Raw genomic sequence first — 21,298 nt, forward strand, 5'->3', positions numbered from 1 at the left:
AACTTAGGGGGTTGCCTCTAGAAGAGACTGGCCTCTGAGTAATGGGGGTGGTTGGACAGAGAATGTGTTAGTTTCAGGTTAGCATGCAGCTGAAACTCTGGCACTCAGAATCCTGAAATACAACATGCTCTGCATTTCCCTCCCAAGTCTTCGTGATCCAGGAACTGTAAAAGGCATAGGTAGGAGGCTTCAGGACTGTGGTGGGTCTTGTGAAAGGGCCATGTGCTTGTAGCTGCCTAGTTTGTGTATCACTCTATCTGGAACCAGATTAATCCTATCGGGTAGTTTCAAGGCCTGACGATGTCTCCGGAATGGAAGTACACGCTCGGCACCTGGGAGCTCTGTTCATTGATTATGTTGGTGCGTGAATGCAGGAAGCCTGGATCCTGAAATGAGTAGACTCCATACAAGGCTCAGAGTTGTGCCCCCTCTTATTCTTACAAGTGCCCTGGCCTGGCCAGTGTACTGTATGGTTGCTGCTGTTACTATCTGAGATGGCTGTAGCTGGTGACCTTTGCGTCACTTGACGAAATCGTAGACTGGCGCTAGGGAGAAAATCGTGGGGGTGGCTTCGGCCCGTGACCTCGCTGCCACCTCCCCTCTGCCATCTTCAGGGCACTGTCGTCCTGGGGAGAGTTGGGACTTTTTTGCGCATTAGAAATCCTGAAATTTTTCTGAGTCCAGGCTGCGTCGGCTCCTTTCCTTGGCTGTCTCTGCAGGATTCTGGAGGAATAATTAGTTACTGTTTGCAGAACACTTTGAAATGCTCAGATGAAAGGCAGCAGAGAAGCACAAAGTATTATTATTTATTATTAGTCTGAGCCAGAATGGGCAGCCCCTTCTGCCGGTGCCAAGCCCATTCCTTCTGCTGTCTCTTTCTGCCCGACAAAACCGAAGAAAATGTGAGGGGTCGCAGTCAGTCAGGTACTGTCTGCCTGAGACTGTGGGCAGGTGAGGTGAGAGAAGCATGGGCACACCGCGAGTCCAGCAGGGACCTCTCAACCCCGGCACCACCTGGACTGCCGTGCCTGCAGGTGTGGGCTGAGCTGGGGTTTGCCTTCAGTCCTCCACGTACTTTCACTTGATTCAGTGATGTGAATGCTAAGGAATCTGCTTCCTGGACACCCAGATGTACTTGAGTCAAGAGAGTTGGGAATGAGAATGATCTTTTGCTGTGGTGGTGGTTGTTCAATCACTCAGTCGTGTCTGACTGTTTGCGACCCCATGGACTGCAGCACGCCAGGCTCCCCTGTCCTTCCCTATCACCCAGAGTGTACTCAAACTCATGTCCAGAGTTGGTGATGCCATCCAGCCATCTCATCCTCTGTCATCCCCTTCTTCTCCTGCCCTCAGTCTTTCCCAGCATCAGAGTCTTTTCCAGTGAGTTGGCTCTTCACATCAGATGGCCAAAATACTGGAGCTTCAGCTTCAGCATCAGTCCTTCCAATGAACATTCAGGGTTGATTTCCTTTAGGATGGACTGGTTGGATCTCCTTGCAGTCCAAGGGACTCTGAGTCTTCTCCAGCACCACAGTTCAAAAGCATCAATTCTTTGGTGCTTAGCCTTCTTTACGGTCCAACTCTCACATCCATACATGACTACTGCAAATACCATAGCTTTGACTAGATGGACCTTTGTCAGCAAAGTGATGACTCTGCTTTTTAATACGCTGTCTAGGTTTGTCATAGCTTTCCTTCCAAGGTGCTGTTCAGACTGATTCATGCTGGCCTCAAGTATGTGTGTATCAGCATTTCATTTCCTCATCAAATGTTAGCATGCCGAGTTTGGTTCCCTGCAGTTCGGGACAGAGCAGGGTCTGGCTCTTTTCCCTTCTTCAGTTGAATTTATCAGCTGCCTGATTGGTGGGGAAGATGGGACTGCTGAAGGAGGAAGGAAGATCTTTGGGCCAGTCCTTTTTGAAATGAAAGATTTGGTTTTCCTTCTACTTATCAGCAGAATGATTGCTGCCCGCCCCCAATAAAAACCTTTGCAAGTTATCCTGACATCTTCTGACACAGGAGCACGGTGTGAGCCCCCGGCAGCCTCTGCTGCCTGGTGTTCTGTAAACTCGATGGTGCGTCTCTGCCCCGAGGCTCAGAAACCCAGAGGACTGACCACTTCTTGAGGCTTATCTCCAGTTTGCAAAGAGCCCCCGGCGAGAAGAGCTGCGGATTCTTGTACCAGCAGGTCCCCGGCATATTACCTTCTCCTCTTGGTCTGCTGTTAACATGGGATGGCCAGGAATATACTCAAATCCTAGTTTGCAGTGAAGCCAAAACTTGACCTGTGTTTTCTATACCTGAACTGTTTCTTGTAGACCCCATGGATGTGGTTTATAAGACTTTCTTAAACCGTGAGGGATTCGAGTCCCATGGAGTAGAAATATGTAGGGCAGGCCTGAGAGGTTTCTGAGTGATTTCCTCTGTGAACCAGGCATGAAGGGCCTGAAGTAGTGGGGAGAAGTGGACATTATCCCTTTCTACCCCTGAGGAAACAAAGGGATTGCCCAGCAATGGAGAACTAAGCATCTCTCTTCCTGGTCCCTCCTCAGGTGTGCTTTGCAGCTGCCCACACCATTTCTTTCGCCGGCTGTTCTGTCGTAGCGGAGACACCTTTAAATGGGCCCCTCTTGATCGCAGCCTGGCTGAGAAGGGCTCTCCGGGATGTGGCCCTTTGCGTTGGAGTCAAGGGGAAGGCTGGCCACCGTTTGTGGCCACTGGGGACTTTTCTCACTTTCACCCAATGCCCTCCTTCTTGGAGGGCATGCACCCTACAGGATCTCCTAAGGAAGAATCTGATTATTGGAGGAGCCAGACATAGCTTTCCTGATCCCCTTATTTCTCAGAAAAAAGACAGAGGAAACAAATTTGTATTAAATTCCTTGCTGGGGTCTATTAATTGTGTCTCATTTACTTCTCATAGCAGCTTTACAAGCGCAGTGTATGTTCATTTTACAGCTGAGGTTCAGGGAGGTTCAGTGGAAACCTTTACACGTTAAAAATACATCTTCTTTGCAAACCAGGCTTTTGCGTGGCATATTGAAGAGGGCTGGAGGGAGCTGAGTCAGGTGGCATCGGGGCCATCAACACGTAATTATGGAGCAGGTCCAGTGCTGGGTGATGGAGGAACTGCTGGTGTCTCTTAGAGGCCTTGAGAAATTGGATTCGTGTCCCCCAGTTCATCTCCCATCACTGCCGAGGAAACAAGTACATTTACATCACGATGGTGAAGATTCCATGACCTATGGCAAGCGTTTGACCAGTGTCTGGCATGTGGCAGGTGCTCAATAAAGATTAGCCTCCCTGAAGATGTGGGAGGAGATTAAATTCCCTCTCTGGGTATGTGGCCCTGCTGTTCTCTGCTGCATTCTATCTGTACTTTAGGCGTTGAAAATGTCCTTTAGGCTGGGATGAGGTCCTCGATGAGTTGGTATTGAGAATGGGTGCAAAGCACTCAGCCAGCCCTGCAGGCTTTACCCCGAGTCCTTTGTGAAAGCCTTGCTGGGGTGGACAGCCAAGTGTCTTGTTTCTTTCACTTGCTGAGCGCCTCACACTCGCCAGCTGCAGTGCTAGGAGCTGGAGAGAGGTGAGCAGGACGTGACCTTGGGAGGCAGCCATGAGAACCAGGAAGCAGAGTACAGTTATTGTGGGTGTGCTGGTGGCAGTCTGAGCCGTGTCCAGATGTGACACGGGAGTGAGAGTGGGTTTCTGGGGCCAGTGGGACAGAGCACGTGAAACCCAAAATGGGGTTCTCCCTGTGAAGAAGTCCTCAGGAGGCTCCAGGGGAAGCTATGCCAGACTGTGTCTCCGGATTATCGGACGGGCTCCCTGGTGGTTTTAGGGGCCCGTTTTATCGCTTCCTTATGGGGAAGCGATACAGTGACTTGACCCCAGCGAACATAACCAGTTCAGATGTCACCGGACATGGTGGCCCCTTTGACCTTTTATGTCCTGCGTAAGTTGTAGCTATCTGCTAGTTTACTGGAAAACAGGTTTTCTTTAACATTTTTCTTTAGGAGTAAAATGATGTGTTAGAAAATATGAAGCAACCAGAAAGAATGGTCCATAATCCCACTACTTAGAGCAAAAGCATTACTAAAGGTGGTTGCTTTTGCTTTTTCAAAGTGGTAAATAGATGAGTGTTTTGGCTATATTGATTTTTCAGGGATGCACGTGATCACATGGGCAGCCAACATTTTTTTTTTTTTTTTTTTAATGTGGATTTCAGCCGGGCTTGACACCTGCCCCTTAAGGAAAAGTAAACCCCTGCCGTATTTGATGGTCTCAGTGTGGCTGGCGTCGGGCGAGGCAGGTTGACATTATGTTAAAGACTTGACAACCCAGAAGCACTCTGCTGGCGTCTTTGTTGTGACCTTTGAGCCAGCGACAGGCGGATATGTCACCTTTGCCCTTCTCTGGAAGCAGCAGTAATAGGTAGTGAGTGGACGGATGCCTCTTAAAATACTGGGAAGTGCTGTGGCCCTCGGGTTGAGCTTTTTAGAAGTTAGTATGTGTATTGTGTTCTTGTAACTAATGATTCTTTGGGGTCTGAAGATAATGAGTTTGGAGGGCAGCCATGCCACCATACTAAGTCACCCGAGGGTCCCGGTCACCCAGAATGTGCCTGGCCTACTGTAGGGGCCTGGACGGCTCTTTTGATTGATACAGGGCTGGGGAGATAGACGGAGTGGCTGCCAGGCAGATGGCGAGCCAGCTGAAAAGAAGCATGCAGACACCCCCTACTTTTCCTCCCCCTCGCTGCGTGTGGATCCAGTCTGGTACTAGTGCTTTGTGCTTCTCTTTCCTGCCTGGAAATGCAAGCATCCTGTACACCTCAGCTACCTTTTGCCCTCTCCCTCCTCCCTCTCCCTCCTCCCTCTCCCTCCTGGAGGAGGGCTGGAGGACAGGCTTGGCTTCACCTGATGGGAAGGTGCTTTGCCGCAACTCTGCGAATAGCAAGCTCCCAGTGGCAGTGAGGCCAATGGATGCCGGGCTGGTCCATTCCTCTAATAACAATATTGCTTTTATAACATTTGATATGATATTTTACAGTCTAAGTGCTTTTCAGATACCTTACTATTATCTTTATTTTATAGTATATATTAACCAGGGCTTGTCTGGGGAGACAGGAGGGGACTATGGGGAAAGAAGGAAGGGAGCTAATCTTTTTATTTTATTTTAAAATTTATTTTTAATTAGAGGATAATTGCTTTACAAGGTTGGGTTGGTTTCTGCTGTACAACAGTGAATCAGCTATAAGTATGCATACATCCCCTCCCTGTTGAGCATCCATGCACTCATCCCAGGGAACCAATCTTGATGGAATCTGGAAGCTCGGCTAGAAACTGCCAGGCAGCTAGATCCTGGTTTAGGGGAATCTTGACATTTACCCCACGAGGGAGGTGGATTAGGGAAATTATTTTGCGGTAACTGGGGAACAGGAGAGCTGAAATCTCTACTCACCTTCACACAGCAGGTTGGGTAAGACCTAGGATTTTACACCTAGGTCACTTGACTCTCAGGCCCTGTGGATGTTTCTCTTCTGTCTCTGGCACTCAGCGTAATGCCCGGCTCCGGCATCAATAAATATTTGTCGAATGTTAAATGAGGCTTAAAGAGACCGTGCGCGCTTGGCACACGGGGCATAGAGAGACACACACGTGTTTCCTGCGCTCCTGACCCTCACTTCCAAATCCTGTGACCTTGGGCTGGTTGCCTGGGCTCTCCCAGCTCAGTTTCCTGAAAACTTATCTGAAAAACTGGGTAAAGGACTTGACGGAGGGCATTTCCTGTAGTAAGAACACAAACGGGAGATGATTTCTCCTGACTTACTGCTTTCTTTTCAGTTTTCCTATCACATCTTCCCTGTTTATTTCTACCTCTTGGAGAGTGAATTTCTGATGACGAACTGTAGTGTTGGATGATAAGAGTGAAAAAGGCATTCCTGAAGTATCACCAAAATCCCCAAATGTGACGAACGTCAACTTCATAGTAACAATCATGGTCATGGAGCTGGCATTTGTTTCTCAGGCACTTACTCATCTCCTGGGTGCCACCACATGAAGTCCTGATTTGACAGCATCTCTGATCAAAAGAGCTGTTGTACCTCCCATTTTATAGACGAGAAAACTGGAGCTCAGAGGGGTTAGGTGTCCTGCACAAAGTCTCTGAGGGTCTGAGTGGTGGTCTCGGATTCCCTTGGGCTTCACGGGTGGCACTATTGTTAAGAATCCGCCTCCCAATGCAATAGACGCAAAAGACATGGGTTCAATCCCTCGGTGGGAAGATCCCCTCGAGTAGGAAATGGCAACCCACTCGTATTCTTTCTGGATAATCCCATGGACAAAGGAGCCTGGCAGGCTACAGTCCATGGGACTACAGAGAGTTGGACACAACTGAACACTTATTACTACTGGGATTCTTGCACCAGAATTGGTTCCACTTCCCACTGTTTATAAACTGCATCTAAAACTTAATTCCTCATGTGTTTGTTCTGGACATCTTCGTATCTCACTCGGCTCGTTTACAGCCTGGACTTTTGCTCTGACCGTTCTCAAAGTACATGGTCAGCTCAGGAGGAAATCCACTCTGGTCTTTGGACTGAACCAGGGTGCCCGTGGCTGGTTCTTGTTTTTCTGCCCAACTGTGGTGAGCCAGAGGCACCAGGGAGGTCTTCAGATTTCCCTTTCCCCACGGTGTACCCCTTCTTTAGGCAATATTTTTAACGGATAAGGTTGTAAATCTTATTGACATCTCCAAAGAAAGATAGAGGAGGAAAAAAAAAAATCTAGACATGGCCTGGGAGAAAAGCGGTAGGTTTTTTGGGTTTTTTTCGAGATTTGTTTTTTGCCTTAGTCATTTTTCTTTCATACCCACATTGTAAAACCTCTTTTGGGTGATGATTTCGTGTGGTTTCTTAGTAGCCCTGGAGCAGCAGCTGCTGGGTCTGACCCTAGTGCATGGCAGCCCCCTGTTCTGTGGGCCAGCTTGTGCCTTATGTGTCTGCTGTTTGCAGAGCATGAAAGGGAAGAATCAGAATTCTGCTGAGGTTGCAGACATTTAAGAACTCTCTTTAAGTCTGAGGGTCAGTTAGAGGGAAGAGATGCAGTGGCTTAGAACACCAGGCCTGCAGCTGAGCTTTGGTATACCCAGTTGGAGACCAGACATGCAGAAGACCAAACGCGGTAACAGGAAAATTCCACTTGACCAGAAGGCTGGGAGTGAATGAATTGAAGGATGGGTGTGGGAATAATCTGGAGAGGTGAGGCTGGTTAACTAGGGGTGTTTTCGGTTAGTTTGCTTTACTTTGAGCTAAGTGTTCATTTCCCTTTAAGTTTAAGATAGTATCTGAGGATTTACTTTTTTGGATGGTTTGAAATTGTGCAATGGCTCCAGGAGTTTTATTCTGTTGATACTGATCATGTTAATAGCAATATTATTGCTTGCTAATGATATTATAGCATTTACTAAGCATGCCAGGCACTGTGCCAAGCATTTGATCCTCCTGGGAACTTGGGAGATGGCTTTTGTGTATATTCCCATTTTACAGATGAGAAAACTAATGCTCAGAGTGGTGAAATGATTTGCCCAAGCTCACCCTACTAAGATGGTTTGCTATGGTATCTTTTTTTTAAAGAACTCAAATTTTCTTTGAGTGTCAGCACTTGGCCCATATTGGGCACTCTATGCATACTCTGGTGAGTTGAACGGAGTTACAGAGCTGGGGTTTGAACCCAGGTCTGAGCTGCTTCTGGATGTGATCTAGAAACTTGGTCTGAGAGCACGCAGCCCCCACGACCCCTGTTTTGCAGCTCTAAGTCCTCACAGTAGTAGATTCGATGAACCCAGTGGGGGCTCAGTGGTCCAGAGGAAGGGGAGCAAGGAGACTTAGTGGAGGCAAGAACAAGGCTTCTGGGGTCCTTTGACATTAAAGCCATGGTGTGGACTGCCACTCAAGAGAATTTGCTGGAGTCGTGTTTTCCTCTTCAGTGGTGGCATCGTGTGATTCACTTAGTGACCCCGGTGTCTGCGGAGCAAGTTGGGTGGACTCCCGTAGGCCTTTCAGGCGGATGACTGGACGTCACCTGTACCTGAGGAGACACTCAGCGGGGCCTCGTGAGCTTGGCTTCCCCTCATTTGGGCGTCGGGTAATTGAGACAGCGCAGTGGAATTCTCAAGGCAAAGCCCTTTGCCAGGATACATAAAGGCAGGAAGAGCGATATATTTTAAATACTCGAATGAACAGTTTCTTACTTTCCGTTTGCGTGTGGACAGCAATGGCGTGTCATTATCAGCTGGTCTGTTTGTCAGGCTCCCAACGCGACCAGCCTCTGTTGACTCCCTGCATTCATTGCATAAAACTCACGCGTCTCTTTTACTCCCTGCAGTGAGATTGCTCTCTCCATGAACTCAAACCCCACTGGCCTCCTATCACGCACATCAGGAAGGTGTAGTTTACAGGGGTGCATGACCACTCATACCCAGCCTAAGAGGGAGGCGTCTTGCTGTTCCCATGTCATTGTCCTCACTTTGCAGGCGGGGGTCGGGAAGCTGAGAGAGGTGAAGCCATTTGTCCAAGATCCTAAAAGTACTAAGCTCCAGATCCTGGATTTGAAACCAGGCATTCCAGCTCTCTGTTGGTCTGAGTTAGTGAGGTTTTAGGTTTGTTTTGAACCAAACTGCTTCTTCTAGAAGCTTCTGTCAGCTGACTCCACAATGGGGAGAAGGAGGGGTGACCTCTATCCCTAGGGTCAGCTCAAGCTAGAAGAGAGCACACAGACGCTGTCAGATGGGTAGAGAGACAGTACTTAGTACCTTGCCTTGACTACCCGGCCCTTTTTCGGAGATGAAGCCCTCTTTGACCTGAAATCTCTTAAGTTCAGCTGCCTCCCACATCTTGCTGTCAAAGACTGAGACCTGAAGTTTCTCCTCCCAGATTTCTGGGAGCTCTCAAAGTGGAGATGGCCAGGTTCTGTGGTCAGGGCTGGTTGGGATTACAAATAAACTGAAGCCTGGGAAACTTTCTTGCTATTAATAGTGCAGACCTTTGGGGGAGGGAATAACCAAACTTGATGCTGTTGGAATTGATTTTGCCTGTCCAGATGACATACTAATGAGCTAAGTGGTTAGCTTAGATCGTTACTGTTCCTTCCCCAGCCAAGTTCTTTTAAAGCCTAAAACCACAAAAGCAAAGAACAAGTTGGTTTAGAGACGCACAGTGGCCCTGTTGGGCAAGGGGAGGTGGTCGGCTTGGGCGTACACACGGGAGGGTGAAGGTGGCGCTCGACTCAGAGAGCCTTGTGTCGTCTGACTCCGTTTCTTTGCCTTGTGTTCCTTTTTTTTTGGGGGGGGGGACAAGAATTTGTTTTGTTGTCTGGATTCTTTTTAAAATTTAGTTTTTATCCTATCACTGATTTACAGTGTTGTGTTAATTTCAGGTGTATGGCAGAGTGATTGGGCTACAGGTTTACATATCCATTCTTTTTCAGATTCTTTTCCCATGTAGGTTGTTACGGAATACCGAGTAGAGTTCCCTGTGCTATATACAGTGGGTCCTTGATGCTCTGTTTTTATATACAGCAGTGTGTATATGTTAATCCCAAACTCCTGATTGATCTCTCCTCCTGCCTTTCTCCTTTGGTAACCATTAAGTTAGTTTTCAAAGTCTGTTTCTGTTTGGTGGATAAGTACATTTGTGTCATTTTTTTTTTTAATATTCCACATAGAAATGGTATCATGTGGTGCTTATCTTTCTCTGTTGCTGTCTAAAGTTTTCATGGAGGTATGTCTGTCCCTTCAGTGCCTTTGGGTTATTCTGGAAAGTTTCTCTCCCAGCTCAGAGTGCGTCAATCCTTGTGTCTCTCCAGGGAGAACGTCCCTGTCAAACAACCCCGAGATCCTGTCCCTTCCAATCACCCACTTTGATTATAACATCCATTGTTCTGCTCGCTCAGCCTCTTGGCATGTTCTGGTCTTTGTATACAATTAAAAACACACAACAGCCCGCCGTGTCCCGAGTGGCTGGACTGTTCTGGTGTCCCACGGGAGCCTCTGGAAGCGGACAACTGTATTTCCTTCCCTGAATGAGGTGGTTGCCCTCAAAATACCTCCTGGTGGTTTATTAGAGGAAACCATGGGCTGGGATCGGAGACAGTTTCTCCTGCCTGAAGCCTACTCTCCTGCCTCTTCCTTCTAGATCTTTCTTCCCCCACCCCCCATATTGAACCTACCCACCCCGCCAGTGGTATGCTGTCCCCGGGGGCGGGAGCAGCCCCACGTCTTTCTCTGCGATGCTGCGGAGCTGAGCCGAGTGGCTTGATGGCGACCTGTCCTCACTCGTCCCTGTGAGGAATGTGGGGTGTGGACTTCCCTGAGTGACTGGGCTCCGGCCAGTGGAGTCCGCCGGCGGACGAGAAGTGTGTGGGCAAAGGGAACTATTGTGTGAGGCTTCTCCGGACAGAAAGCCCGCCTTCATCTTTCGCCGCGCCTAATGGACAATTGAGACATTCAGCCGGTGTCTGAAAGGAGAGTGGGCCGGAATGGTCTCGCAGACCTCCCAGACGCTGGCTTGTAGGAGCAGCAAATAGAGACGGGGATTACCAACAGGAGAAACAACTGGGGCTGAGTCCTGGGAGAGAATGTTTATTTCCTTGCTCTCTAGGAGGGATCTGGAAAGAGCCGTAATCCTGGGTTAGGAGTAATTTGTTACAGCAAGATGATACTTGAGTGGCAGGCCGGTCTGGCTGAGGCAGCAAGACTCGTGTGCAGGGGGGTCGGGGGGCCTCCAGAAGGTCAGCCTCACTAAATCTCGCCCCCTGGCTTGGGGGTTCGTTCCTCCCCCGGCAAAACGAACCAGCGCCCTTGCTTGACCTTTCGGCTTCCTGAGTGTCGCGTTACGAAGCCTCTCCACATGCTTGTCACAGCTAGAATCGGACAATAAAAATGTGGACAGGGAGACCTTGCTGGAGCCACCGACCTCTTTCAAATGTGACAAGAGGGGGAAAAAAATAAAAAGGAAACGCAGGCTGCTTCAGGGTTTCAGTTGGAGTTTGAAGATGGGAGCGGAGGTCTGTCTTGCATTTGGTTCCTACGTGAACTTGACTAAAGCACCTTAATTGGTTGCCAGGACTTTCAATGTTCTTATCGTCAAGAAATGTGGAATTATAGGGAGAAGGCCCTAATCAGAAAAACCCAAGTCTTGAGAGCTCTCAGCCAGGGAGAAAGGAAGGAATTTTTCAGCGTTCTTCATTTTAATATCTGCTGTGATCTGATCATGCATGCATTTAAAATAACCCTTCCAGGTCACCAAGACCCTGTTACTCTCTGGCTTCCTACCTCTCAAGGGTGATCTGATGGCTCTGTCTCTTACCAGTTTCCATGGTAGACCTGTAACTAATGACTTTTAAATCCCTGGTGCAGGTAGGGGGAAAAATAACGAATCTGAACTCTCTTGAATTTTATGTTAACTCTTTTACTTGGTTTACACCATTTACCCTTTGAGTTCTGAAAGCTGATGAGGAAGAAAGCCGATGAGGAAGTCTGTCAGGAGATTTTAGGCCGCAATTCCACGTCCGTTTTTTTAGATGAAGAAACTGGGTGTGGAGCTTCAGTGACCTGCCTCATCGGGGCTAGCGGAGGATGGACGGCAGGATTCAGGCCTCTGAACTCCCTGTGGTTCTGTTGACTCAACTGCTCTCCTCTGTTGGATTTTAGCCACAAGCCTTGAAAGAGCACACAGTACTGTTCTTCTCTTCCAGGCTGTTCTAGTCCAGGGTGTCTAACTCAGGGTGATACAGCGCTCATGGAGTCTTCTTCACCTGCCATTGTAACAGTCCCTCCTCCAGGGTTTGACACCAACCAAAATCACATTTGGAAATTGTGAGTCCCACAGACCTTTGGAAGATACGATTTTTGTTTTTTTAAAGAATAGGTTCACCTGTTTTTCGGTTCATTCTTAGGCATTATGGGTGGAGTGTGTGTAAATGTGTCTGTTCTCTCCTGCCCCGCTGGTCTCTGAAATGAACGTGAAAACTGTCAAGTGACTTGGTACTTTTTTTTTTGTTTTTTTTTGTAATTAGAAAAATTGAGATCTAATTCATATACCGTAAAATTTACTCATTTAAAGCATACAGTTGAGTGGGTTTTAGTATATTCACAAGACTGTGCCAATGTCATCACTGTTTATTTCCAGAACATTCTCATCGCCCCCAAAAGAAACTCTGTACCCACTAGCAGTCACCCCCTTGTCCTGTGTACCTGTACTGCCCGACAGTCACTAACTTACTCTCTGTCCCTATGGATTTGCCTGTTGTAGATAGTTCATATAGAAGGAATCATACCATATGTGACATTGTTTGTCTGCCTTCTTTAAGTTAGCATGTTTTCAAGGGTCATCCATGCTGTAGCATGAGTCAGTATTTATTCCTGTTTGTTGCCAAGTAATATTCCACTGTATGGATATACCACATTTTACTTATCCATCCATCAGCTGAGGCTTGGGGCGGCCTTTTAGCTCAACGTGCTCCGTATTCTGAGTTCTCTTGATGCCCATGCTTGGACCCTCATCTGCTCTGGGTCCAAGTATGGGACTTCCGACTTATTTTCCTGGTCCTTGCCTGCATCCACCTCGTGCTTGTAAGGGAGCAGGCGGTAACTAGGACATTCCAGTCAACAGGACTGCTTGGCCTTTTTATAAGAAACAGTAATAAAAATGTGGTGGCTTGCAATTGAGAAAGACTGTAAATGTTTCTCTGTCTAAAGGTATGTTGTCTCTAGTTTTTCTCTCAGTGTGAGGTCCCTCCATGGACACGTGAGCCTTTGTCGTTTGTCAGCCACCATCTGGAGGCTGTGGGGAATGAGCTGCCTGTCTTGATGCTGAAGTCCAGGCAACCCGGAGTCTGAGGACCAGGGCTTCTCCTCTCATGTTTTTCCAGTGGCTTCGTGTCCTCTGACCCACGGCTCAGAGACTTGAGTGCTTATAGCAGGGCTGACATTTCTTGGAACCCATAGCTCTTTTTGTGGGGAACTCAGTCTTGAAGCTGGTTGGAGATTGTAACATAGACGGTCTTGGTGGGGACTTTTGGTCCTAAGAGTGATGCCCTGTCTCTCTGAGGCTGGTTTCCTGCTGGTCTCTGTGTAGAAGTGGGGGCTGTACCCCTTTTCCCCACTGTGCCCTCCCCTGGGTCACCCATTGCCCGTTCTACTCAAGTCTCATTTTGAGTTCTGGCCTGAAAATACCCAAACATTACATTCTGGTTCAGAATCCCTAGTACGTGCATGATGAAGTCACTTAATTTCTCTCTACCTCACTTTCTTTTAAAACGGATTTGGAGATTATCTGCTTTGACCGCTTAAAAAAGATGTAGTGACAATCACTTTAGATGTTTACAAGAGTCTTTGGAAGGGAAGGTGGAATCTGCATACACTTATGAGCGCTTTATCGACACTGTACAGAACTGGTAATTTATGCTAATGACTGATGACCAGAGTCACTTGGCAAGCTGGGAAAATGAAAATACAGACTCCTGGGTCCCCCCCAGATGGTTTGATTAAGCAGGTCTGGAGTGGGTCAGGAGAAAAGTTTCTAAACAAACCAGCATGGTATATGAACCAGGGATCATGTCACCATCAAGAACTAAATCTTTTTTCATGATGTTCGTACTTACCTTTCTTGTGTTCATCCTTGTGCTGCTCATTAGCTTCTTGTTTCATTGGCTGGATCTTAGACAGCTTTTCTAGGCCTTAGAATATGTAGTCCACATTGTACACTGAGCATGTGCTTTGTGAATGCTGTAGGAATCCACAGAAGGGATTTTGGGGGTCATGTTCCTCAATTTCCTGCTGTAGACTTAGGCCCAGAGTGGGGAAGAGGTTGCCCAGTGAAGAAGTGAAATTGGAATGATGGCCCAACTAGCGGCAGAGCTGGGTCTGGAAAGTAGGTTTCCAGACTCTTTATCCCAATGTGTGACTCCTAGGAGCACACAGTCATATTTTTCAGATTGACTTTTTCTGGAAAGTGGAAGGGAGGCCTCGCCCCTGCCCCAGGGGCCCATCTGGGTTTGAGAAGAAGGTCCTGGTGACAGCCTTGTGCTTCCGTCAGCTACTTGTACTTCCATGAGCCACTAGCCCATAACCTCTCTGCAAAATCACTGTTGCTAAGTGCAAAAATATCTTAGGGTCCTAAGCTGAATAGTTGGAGAGGTTCAAAGCAGGCAATCCCAAGTTTTGGTTATTGGATTTTGTTTCTTTGTTATTTATTTGCTTGTTTAGCTTTGTTTCTCCATTACCATCTGTGGCCTCAGGAACTCTTGTGGAAATAATTTTTTGGTGCCCTTGGAGGAATATAGTTGAATGTTTGCCCAGCGACCTATGGGGGAGAAGAAAGATGGTAAATGGCAGAGGTTCGTTTATCCCTTTGGGGACACCTTGAGATGTTCCCTTAGCTGTACCCTTTGGGATGCTGATCCCTGGTTAGAGTTCAGGTGAGGATGCCTCACAGGTGATAAGAAACCCAAGGAAGGTAGAGGGGAGTTGAAAGATAGGTCGGGATGTGGTTGAAACATCTTGGTGACCTGGAACCCTGTGCATTGCAAGGCTACCAGTTGACCTAGGCACCTTGGGCAGGCCGGGGCTGCTCTGCTGGCCCTTGTGCCCTCCTTGTCAATTGTTGGTTGTAACTTCCTGGTAATTTATTTCAAAGGATTGTTACGAGTATGGTTATGAACTCTGAATACTCTCTGAATGTCAAGTGATGCTATTAATATGGACCCTTTAGTTATTATGATTAGGAGCAAAGCGTTTAACAGTAAGGATTTTATTTAAAGAATCTTATCTGCCTAGGGATTATCATACTAAGTGAAGTGAGTCAGAGAAAGACAGATATCATATGATATCACTTTTTTATGAAATCTAGAAAAATGATACAAATGAACCTATTTATGAGACAGAAATAGACTCATAGACATAGAAAACAAATTTATAGTTACCAACAGGGAAGGGGGGAAGGGGATAAATTAGGAGTTTGGGATGTGCAAATATACACCACTATATATAAAATAGATAAGCAGTAAGGATTTACTATATAGCACAGGGAACTATATTCAATATCTTAACAATAAACTATAATGGGAAAGAATCTGAGAAAGTATATATATATACACACACACACATATATAACTCAAAAAGAATACACACACACACACACACACACACACACACACACATAACTGAATCCCTTTGCTGTATACCAGAAACTAACGCACCCTTGTGAATCAACTATACTTCAAATAAAGAAAATATAACAACCAGCCCATAGAGCTGGAGCTATTAAATTGTTTTGCCCAAATGCCTTGATCACTCTTTTCTTCCCCGCCCCCTGGCCCTTTCCCCCATATTGTTTTTATGTTGAGAAATGGGGTTGTGACTTTAAGGGAAACATTTCAAAGTTCCTTTATGTCCGTGTCATTGAGAAAGGTAGGGGGAGAAAAAAAGAAAAAAGAAAGTCAATCTTCTTATTGAACTTTTTTTTAGCTTTTTTCCTTTTCCAAATTCAGAATACACCCAGCCTTCTGAGATCTTTGGTTTTCTTTTCCTAGCTAACTATAGTATATACTCACTTATGTTAATTCCCAACCAGTAGAAATCAAGTGTTCCTGAATTTTCTTCTGTGCTGTTACGCTTCATAGGCAAATAATGCCTCTTTAAATAGAACCTCTATCTTAGGTTCTCTGTGGGTTTTCAAAAGAAGAAATTCTTAGACTTTGTTTTAACGAACTAGGACAAAACAGCCTAATCTCCTATACCCTCTGCATCTGCGTTATTAAGTAGACCAATTTTATAATAGTGGCTCTCAAGGATCCTGCAGGATTTGAAGCCTTCTGAAATAGTCTCACATCGTTCCCACTGTTAGGTATATATAATCACTGTTGACTTTTGGAAACCTGTTGGTACCAGTATGAGGGTGGGCTAGAGTATGAAATTAATCACAGATTCATATATGTTAACCATGCTGGATAAATTGGGGTTTCATGATCCCCAGGGCAAAATTGCTTATTGAGAGAAGATGGCTGGATTTTCCATCTTCCAGTTTTGAGAAATGAAATAGGTTTAGGGAGTGACAGCCGAGCCTGTTCCTTAACAGACCTAATTTTGTTGATGTGTGTTAGGGGTGATCCTCACAATACGAGCTCCTGGAGAAGTGTGTCTGTGCCATCAGCATTAATATTTGACTTTCTATGGTCTCACTGTTTTCCTGTTTCCCTCTTAGGACAAGTGGCTTCTGGTGTGTTGTGTTAGTTGTTCAATCGTGTCCAACTCTTTGCAACCCCATGGACTGTAGCCTGCCAGGCTCCTCTGTCCATGGAATTCTCCAGGCAAGAATACTGGAGTGGGTTGCCATTTCCTTCTCCGGGGGATCTTCCTGACCCAGGGACTGAACCCTGGTCTCCTGCATTGCAGGCAGACTCTTTACCATCTGAGCCACCAGCCTTTATTTTGTAAAGTTCATTGATGAGAACATAATCATTGTTTTTTCCCTTCTAGAGCAAAGTTTTGTCGTAGAGTTGGCCTGGTCCCTGATGAGCCTGCAGGGGGTAGGTAGGAGCAGGTTGCCTTACAGGGGAGGAGGGTTGAGTGAACTTTCATGTCACAGGCTGTGGCTGGCAGTGCTCTCAGCGTGGGGTGTTTAGGCAGAGTATTGACTTTCCATTTTATAAGAAACACAACATGTACAGCTTTCTGGCATGAGTGAGTGAGGAAGACCTCGCAGTCCAAATTTGCCATGAGGATGGTTTCCAATTAATTTGAATTCTTGTAAAATGGATTTTCCTAGGAAAAAGCACCCCTACTGAGAAAAGGCTTGGATTGAAGAGGCTGTTTTGTTGTGGTTGATTTTTGTATTTAGGTAAAGAATGCATATCAGGCCAGGAGAGGGGAGCAAGGACTTCAAAATGTAAAAATCAAGCCCTTTTCTGGATGATAGTCCTTCTCTGGGAAGGACTGTTTTCCGAAAAGAGACTGGCTTCATCTCCGTTGAACAATCTGTCCAGGTTCATGGTGCTCCTTTCCCACGCTGAATCCTGCATTTTGCCCAAGCCAGGGACTGATGCCGTCTCTTGGTGGCAGAAGGGGTTGGCACAGCGGGGGCTCAATTCCAGCGTTGTGATGCATGGAAGATCTGCAGGAGAGGAGCATCTGAACCTTGAGAGTTGATCCCAAAGCTGCCAGGGCACGGCACCCTGACCTGTGGGATTTCTGCCCCGTGTTCTTATGTGGTGACTCCTGACATGTGATGCGTCGCCAGGGTCTCCTGGGAACTGGGCGAGAACATCTGGACACGTGGACCTTTTCCAGTCAGAATTGCTCAGGCCTTTTCAGACTTCCATTTTGGAAGAGGGATGGTTCTTCCCGTTGAGACTGTGGTCTAGTGGTTGGACCTTGTGACTGGGAGTCACAGCCAGAGAGCTCAGATGCTTTTCCAAGCCTTTTCCCCTCCAACTTGAGTCTGCCAGTGACGCTTCATCCACAACGTTGCTTTTGAGCCACTGAACGTGCTTTTCTCTATGTGGTGGCATGTGCCTGTCTGCTTTTAAGACCCAGTGAAGGAATGTGTTCCGTCTGACATGATTCAGGTATCTGCACACTCAGCCCCTAAGCTAGGGATGGCAAACTGCAGCCCATGGGAGAAAGCTGTCCTGCCTGCCACCTGCTTTTGTACAGCCTGTGAGCTGAGAACAGTTTTCATTATTTTTAAATGGTTGAAAAAGGTCAAAAGGAGAATAATATTTCCTGACCCAGGAAAATCACAGTACGTACACATGTCGGCGTCTGTAAACAAAGCTTTGTTGGAACACAGCCGTGACATAGCACATACATGTATTATTGCCTGTAGTGGCTTTTGTGCCTCTACAACAGCAGAGTCTAGCTACAAAGTTTAAGATATTTACCATCACACCCTTTATAGGAGAGGGCTTCCCAGGTGGTGCAGTGGTAAAGAATCCGCCTGCTAATGCCAGAGACACAAGAGACCCAGGTTCAATCCCTGGGTCAGGAAGATCCCCTGGAGGAGGAAATGGCCACCCACTCCAGTATTCTTGCCTGGCAATTCCATGGACAGAAGAGCCTAGCAGGCTACAGTCCAGGGGGTCGCAAAGAGCTGGACATGACTGAGTGCGTGCGTGCACACACACACACACTCCTTTACAAAAGAAGTTTGCCAACCTTGCCTTGAACAAATAAGGGGTGATCTCTGTGTGCCCGTCCATCAGTGGAAGGGAGTGAGGAAAGTAGCCTCTCCTTGCCATCCTTGTCATGGAATTGGGACTCATGGGGATGGGGATGCCTTTTTGGAAGCAGACCCTATCAGGCCCACTTGAGTACCTACTCATCACCAGGAACATAGATACTGGAGGTAGCTTTTGATCTTGGAGACCTTCCCCATTTGCCTTTGCTTTTCCTTTTTTATTGGGGAGGGTGGACGAGGAGAAATTAGAGCTGTGTACCTTTTTCTTTTCTTTTTTGCTGATAATTTAGCAAGTCTTTAAACCACCTCGATTCCTTTCAGGCTATTGGTGGTGTGTATATATATTCAAGACTTTGCCCACAGGTCCAAAGCTTGCTCCCTGAGATATGTCATAAAATGTGATGGCGGGGGGCAGGCGGGAAACCCTAATGGGCCATGACCAGAACATTATTATTAAACAAAGGATGAAATGCTTAAGCCAAGATGGCCCTATTTACTTATTTATTTATTTTTACAAAATGAAAGTCGAGTAGACTCCATTTCAACAGTTTTCAATGCAGGAATTCCCACAGCCCCGTTTGATTGCAGTTTGTTGAAAAGTTTAATGTTTTTGTAGGCAATTCATAATTTCCACGTTGAGCAGCCCAGAAGGAAGGGAGCCTGGAGCCCAGTGTTGTTTTTATAGTGGGATGGTGGGAACTTTTTTTTCCCTTCCCCAAAAGGATATAAAACCGAAGTTGAACTGTTGGGAAAACGTGGCGTGGCGATCCAGCCCTTCCGCCAGTCCCAGATGACTCCCCCTTCAGCTCTTCCTTTAGGACCCAACAGAATAGAATTTCCTGCTGCTTCATGTCTCCAGGAAGGAAAAGATTTTCCTCGAGGCTATAATAGTACCTAATTTCCTTTTTCTTCCCTTTATTTATTTATTTTCCCTATTAATAAGGACCAATTGTAGAAGATGAAGGAACCTGGGAAACCCATCACTTTTGCAGGAGGTTAATAACTTCCTTTAAAAACTCCTGGCTTCATACTTAGTTTCCCCAAAAGGAACCTGGTCAGCCTGAGTGCCAGTCAAGGCCCAGGGGATGGGCACAGCCTCGTGGGGACCCAGCCATTCTGTGGGATCGAGTTACGGCGGGATCGAGAGGTTGGGGCTGTCAATGCAGAGTGGCTAGCCTCGGCAGGACCGGGCTGTCTTCCCCACCATCTGGATCTGGTTAGCTCTCTCTGGGCAGCAGGGCCGAGTCTCATTTCCTCCAACCAGTAATGTTATATAGGCAGTGATCCTGGGCTGCCCTAACATAATTGAAAATTATGTGTATTGTAGGCTCGGAGCGCTGAAATGTAGGCTCATAAAAATATGTGGTGCAGGTAGCCTGCGGAGATTGGATGTGGCACACAATGAAGCTTTTATGTAAAGTAAGAATTATAAGTCTCCGTATTAATATTGCATTATGGGTATGATCATTCTTGGGTGGGGTCCTTAGGGCTGGCCTGTCACCTCCAACAAAGCCTAAATTTCCTCAATCTGGGGAGCTGGTATTTGGATACAATCAGATCAGTTTTTGCAGATGGCCAAAAACTCATCTGTGAATCCAACCCTCTCAACTGAGGCAGAGGGAGGTGGAGGTGTGTGGCGACTTGGCTTGGCATTTTTCTTCACAGGCTTTTATGTGATGAAGAGGTGAGTGTTGGCAGATGTCCATTTTGGTTGGCCTCAAGGAAATGACTCTATTGAGTGGTTTTGACCAATGAGGCCCATATATTTATGTGGCAAGTGAGAATGGGAAGAAGTAAGGGTGAGACCATGCAGAAGAGACTCCCATAGCCCGCTGGCTCGGGTTATAGGGCTGAGGGAGACCATGGAAACATTTACTTCAGTGGCTCTTAATTTGGGATGATGTTGCTTCCGGACAAATGTTTGGAAATGGTTTAATTAGAAGGGTCACTGGGCGGGGTGTGCCTGCTGACATTTCCTGTCTAGGGGCCCAGAATCCTAGAAGTTCCTTGGTGCTTGCGACAGCCCCTCACCCACTCCCTGCACAGTTGACAACTTCAGTTATAGATGAGACACCGGAAGGTCTTGTGGCGAGTTACCAGAACCAGTAACCAAATTTCCTCACCACAGGCGGCTTCTAGGTGAAAGTCCTGAAGTGGCAGAAGTTGCTCCAACTCCGTCTAGATCTAGGCTGGGTAAAAGACAATTCAGTTTGGCAGGTAGCTCCCGGGCTAGGTCTTCCAGCTTTAGGTATCACCAAATTTGGTTTTAATTTGCTGGAACAGTCATGTATTTGAGGAACCCATGGAAAAGCTTGTGGATAGTTTTGGCTCTAACATCCCACGTGGGAGTGGAGCAAACCCTTCTTTCTTTCTGGACTTCCCTTTGCTGTCCGTTTTTCTTCCTGTCCGAGTCGTTCTGAGTTGACAAGACCTCCTCTGTTCAGTCTTCCTCACCCCAGTCTCTTTCCTCAGAAATGCGCCTTCTCTCCTGGCATTCCCTGGCCACCTTCCCCGAGTCCCTGTCAGAGCCTCGCCACGTTCTGCCCTGACTTACCTGTGGTGAGTTGGCCCCCTCACGTGAGCCTAGGCTCTCTGAGGAAACACATGATGCTTCGCAGGAAGTCTGTGCATGAGACAAGCTTTAATCTGTGTTGCTCAAGTAAAAGTTTCTGTAGAATTAGTAATAAAACTAGCCTCTGGAAAGACCAAGATGGCGCCTTCACCAATTGACCTTTGGAGGTACAAAGGCTAGCGTGGACGTCCTTGTTAAAAACCTTAGCTTCGTGTCTTTAAGTTTTGCTTGTTTGTGAAGTGAAACTGATGTAAAATCATCAACAAAAGTCAGATGCCTGCAAGTTGCTTACATATGTGTTAAATATCTCTGTGACTAGACAGGCTGCCTCCCTTCAGGTTCCCCCATGTGCACGATGGGGAGCGGGATCACGTGGTTGTTCTCTGAAAGGTGAGGTGTCACTTTGGACAGAAGCAGTGCTCCTGCTCTAATGTCATGTGTTCATTTTCTATCTCAGGGAAGGATAGAGAAGGGCCTATTTGGGTATA

The 21,298-nt window shown here is 46.9% G+C and overlaps 1 protein-coding gene across 37 annotated transcripts in view; it reads left to right on the forward strand.

The window, feature by feature from the left end:
• The window catches only part of TCF7L2 (transcription factor 7 like 2), a 202,378-nt gene that overhangs the window by 56,995 nt on the left and 124,085 nt on the right, over positions 1-21,298 (forward strand). For 17 of the 37 annotated variants that reach the window (XM_024985742.2, XM_024985748.2, XM_024985747.2 and 14 more), the window contains 1 exon segment: positions 20,711-20,797. The exons of the other annotated variants lie outside the window; for them this stretch is intronic. In XM_024985742.2, coding sequence (XP_024841510.1) covers positions 20,711-20,797 — 87 coding nt within the window. 37 annotated transcript variants of the gene reach the window in all.

Source organism: Bos taurus, chromosome 26 (genome assembly GCF_002263795.3).
Source record: "Bos taurus isolate L1 Dominette 01449 registration number 42190680 breed Hereford chromosome 26, ARS-UCD2.0, whole genome shotgun sequence".
Taxonomy (NCBI): Eukaryota; Metazoa; Chordata; class Mammalia; order Artiodactyla; family Bovidae; genus Bos; species Bos taurus.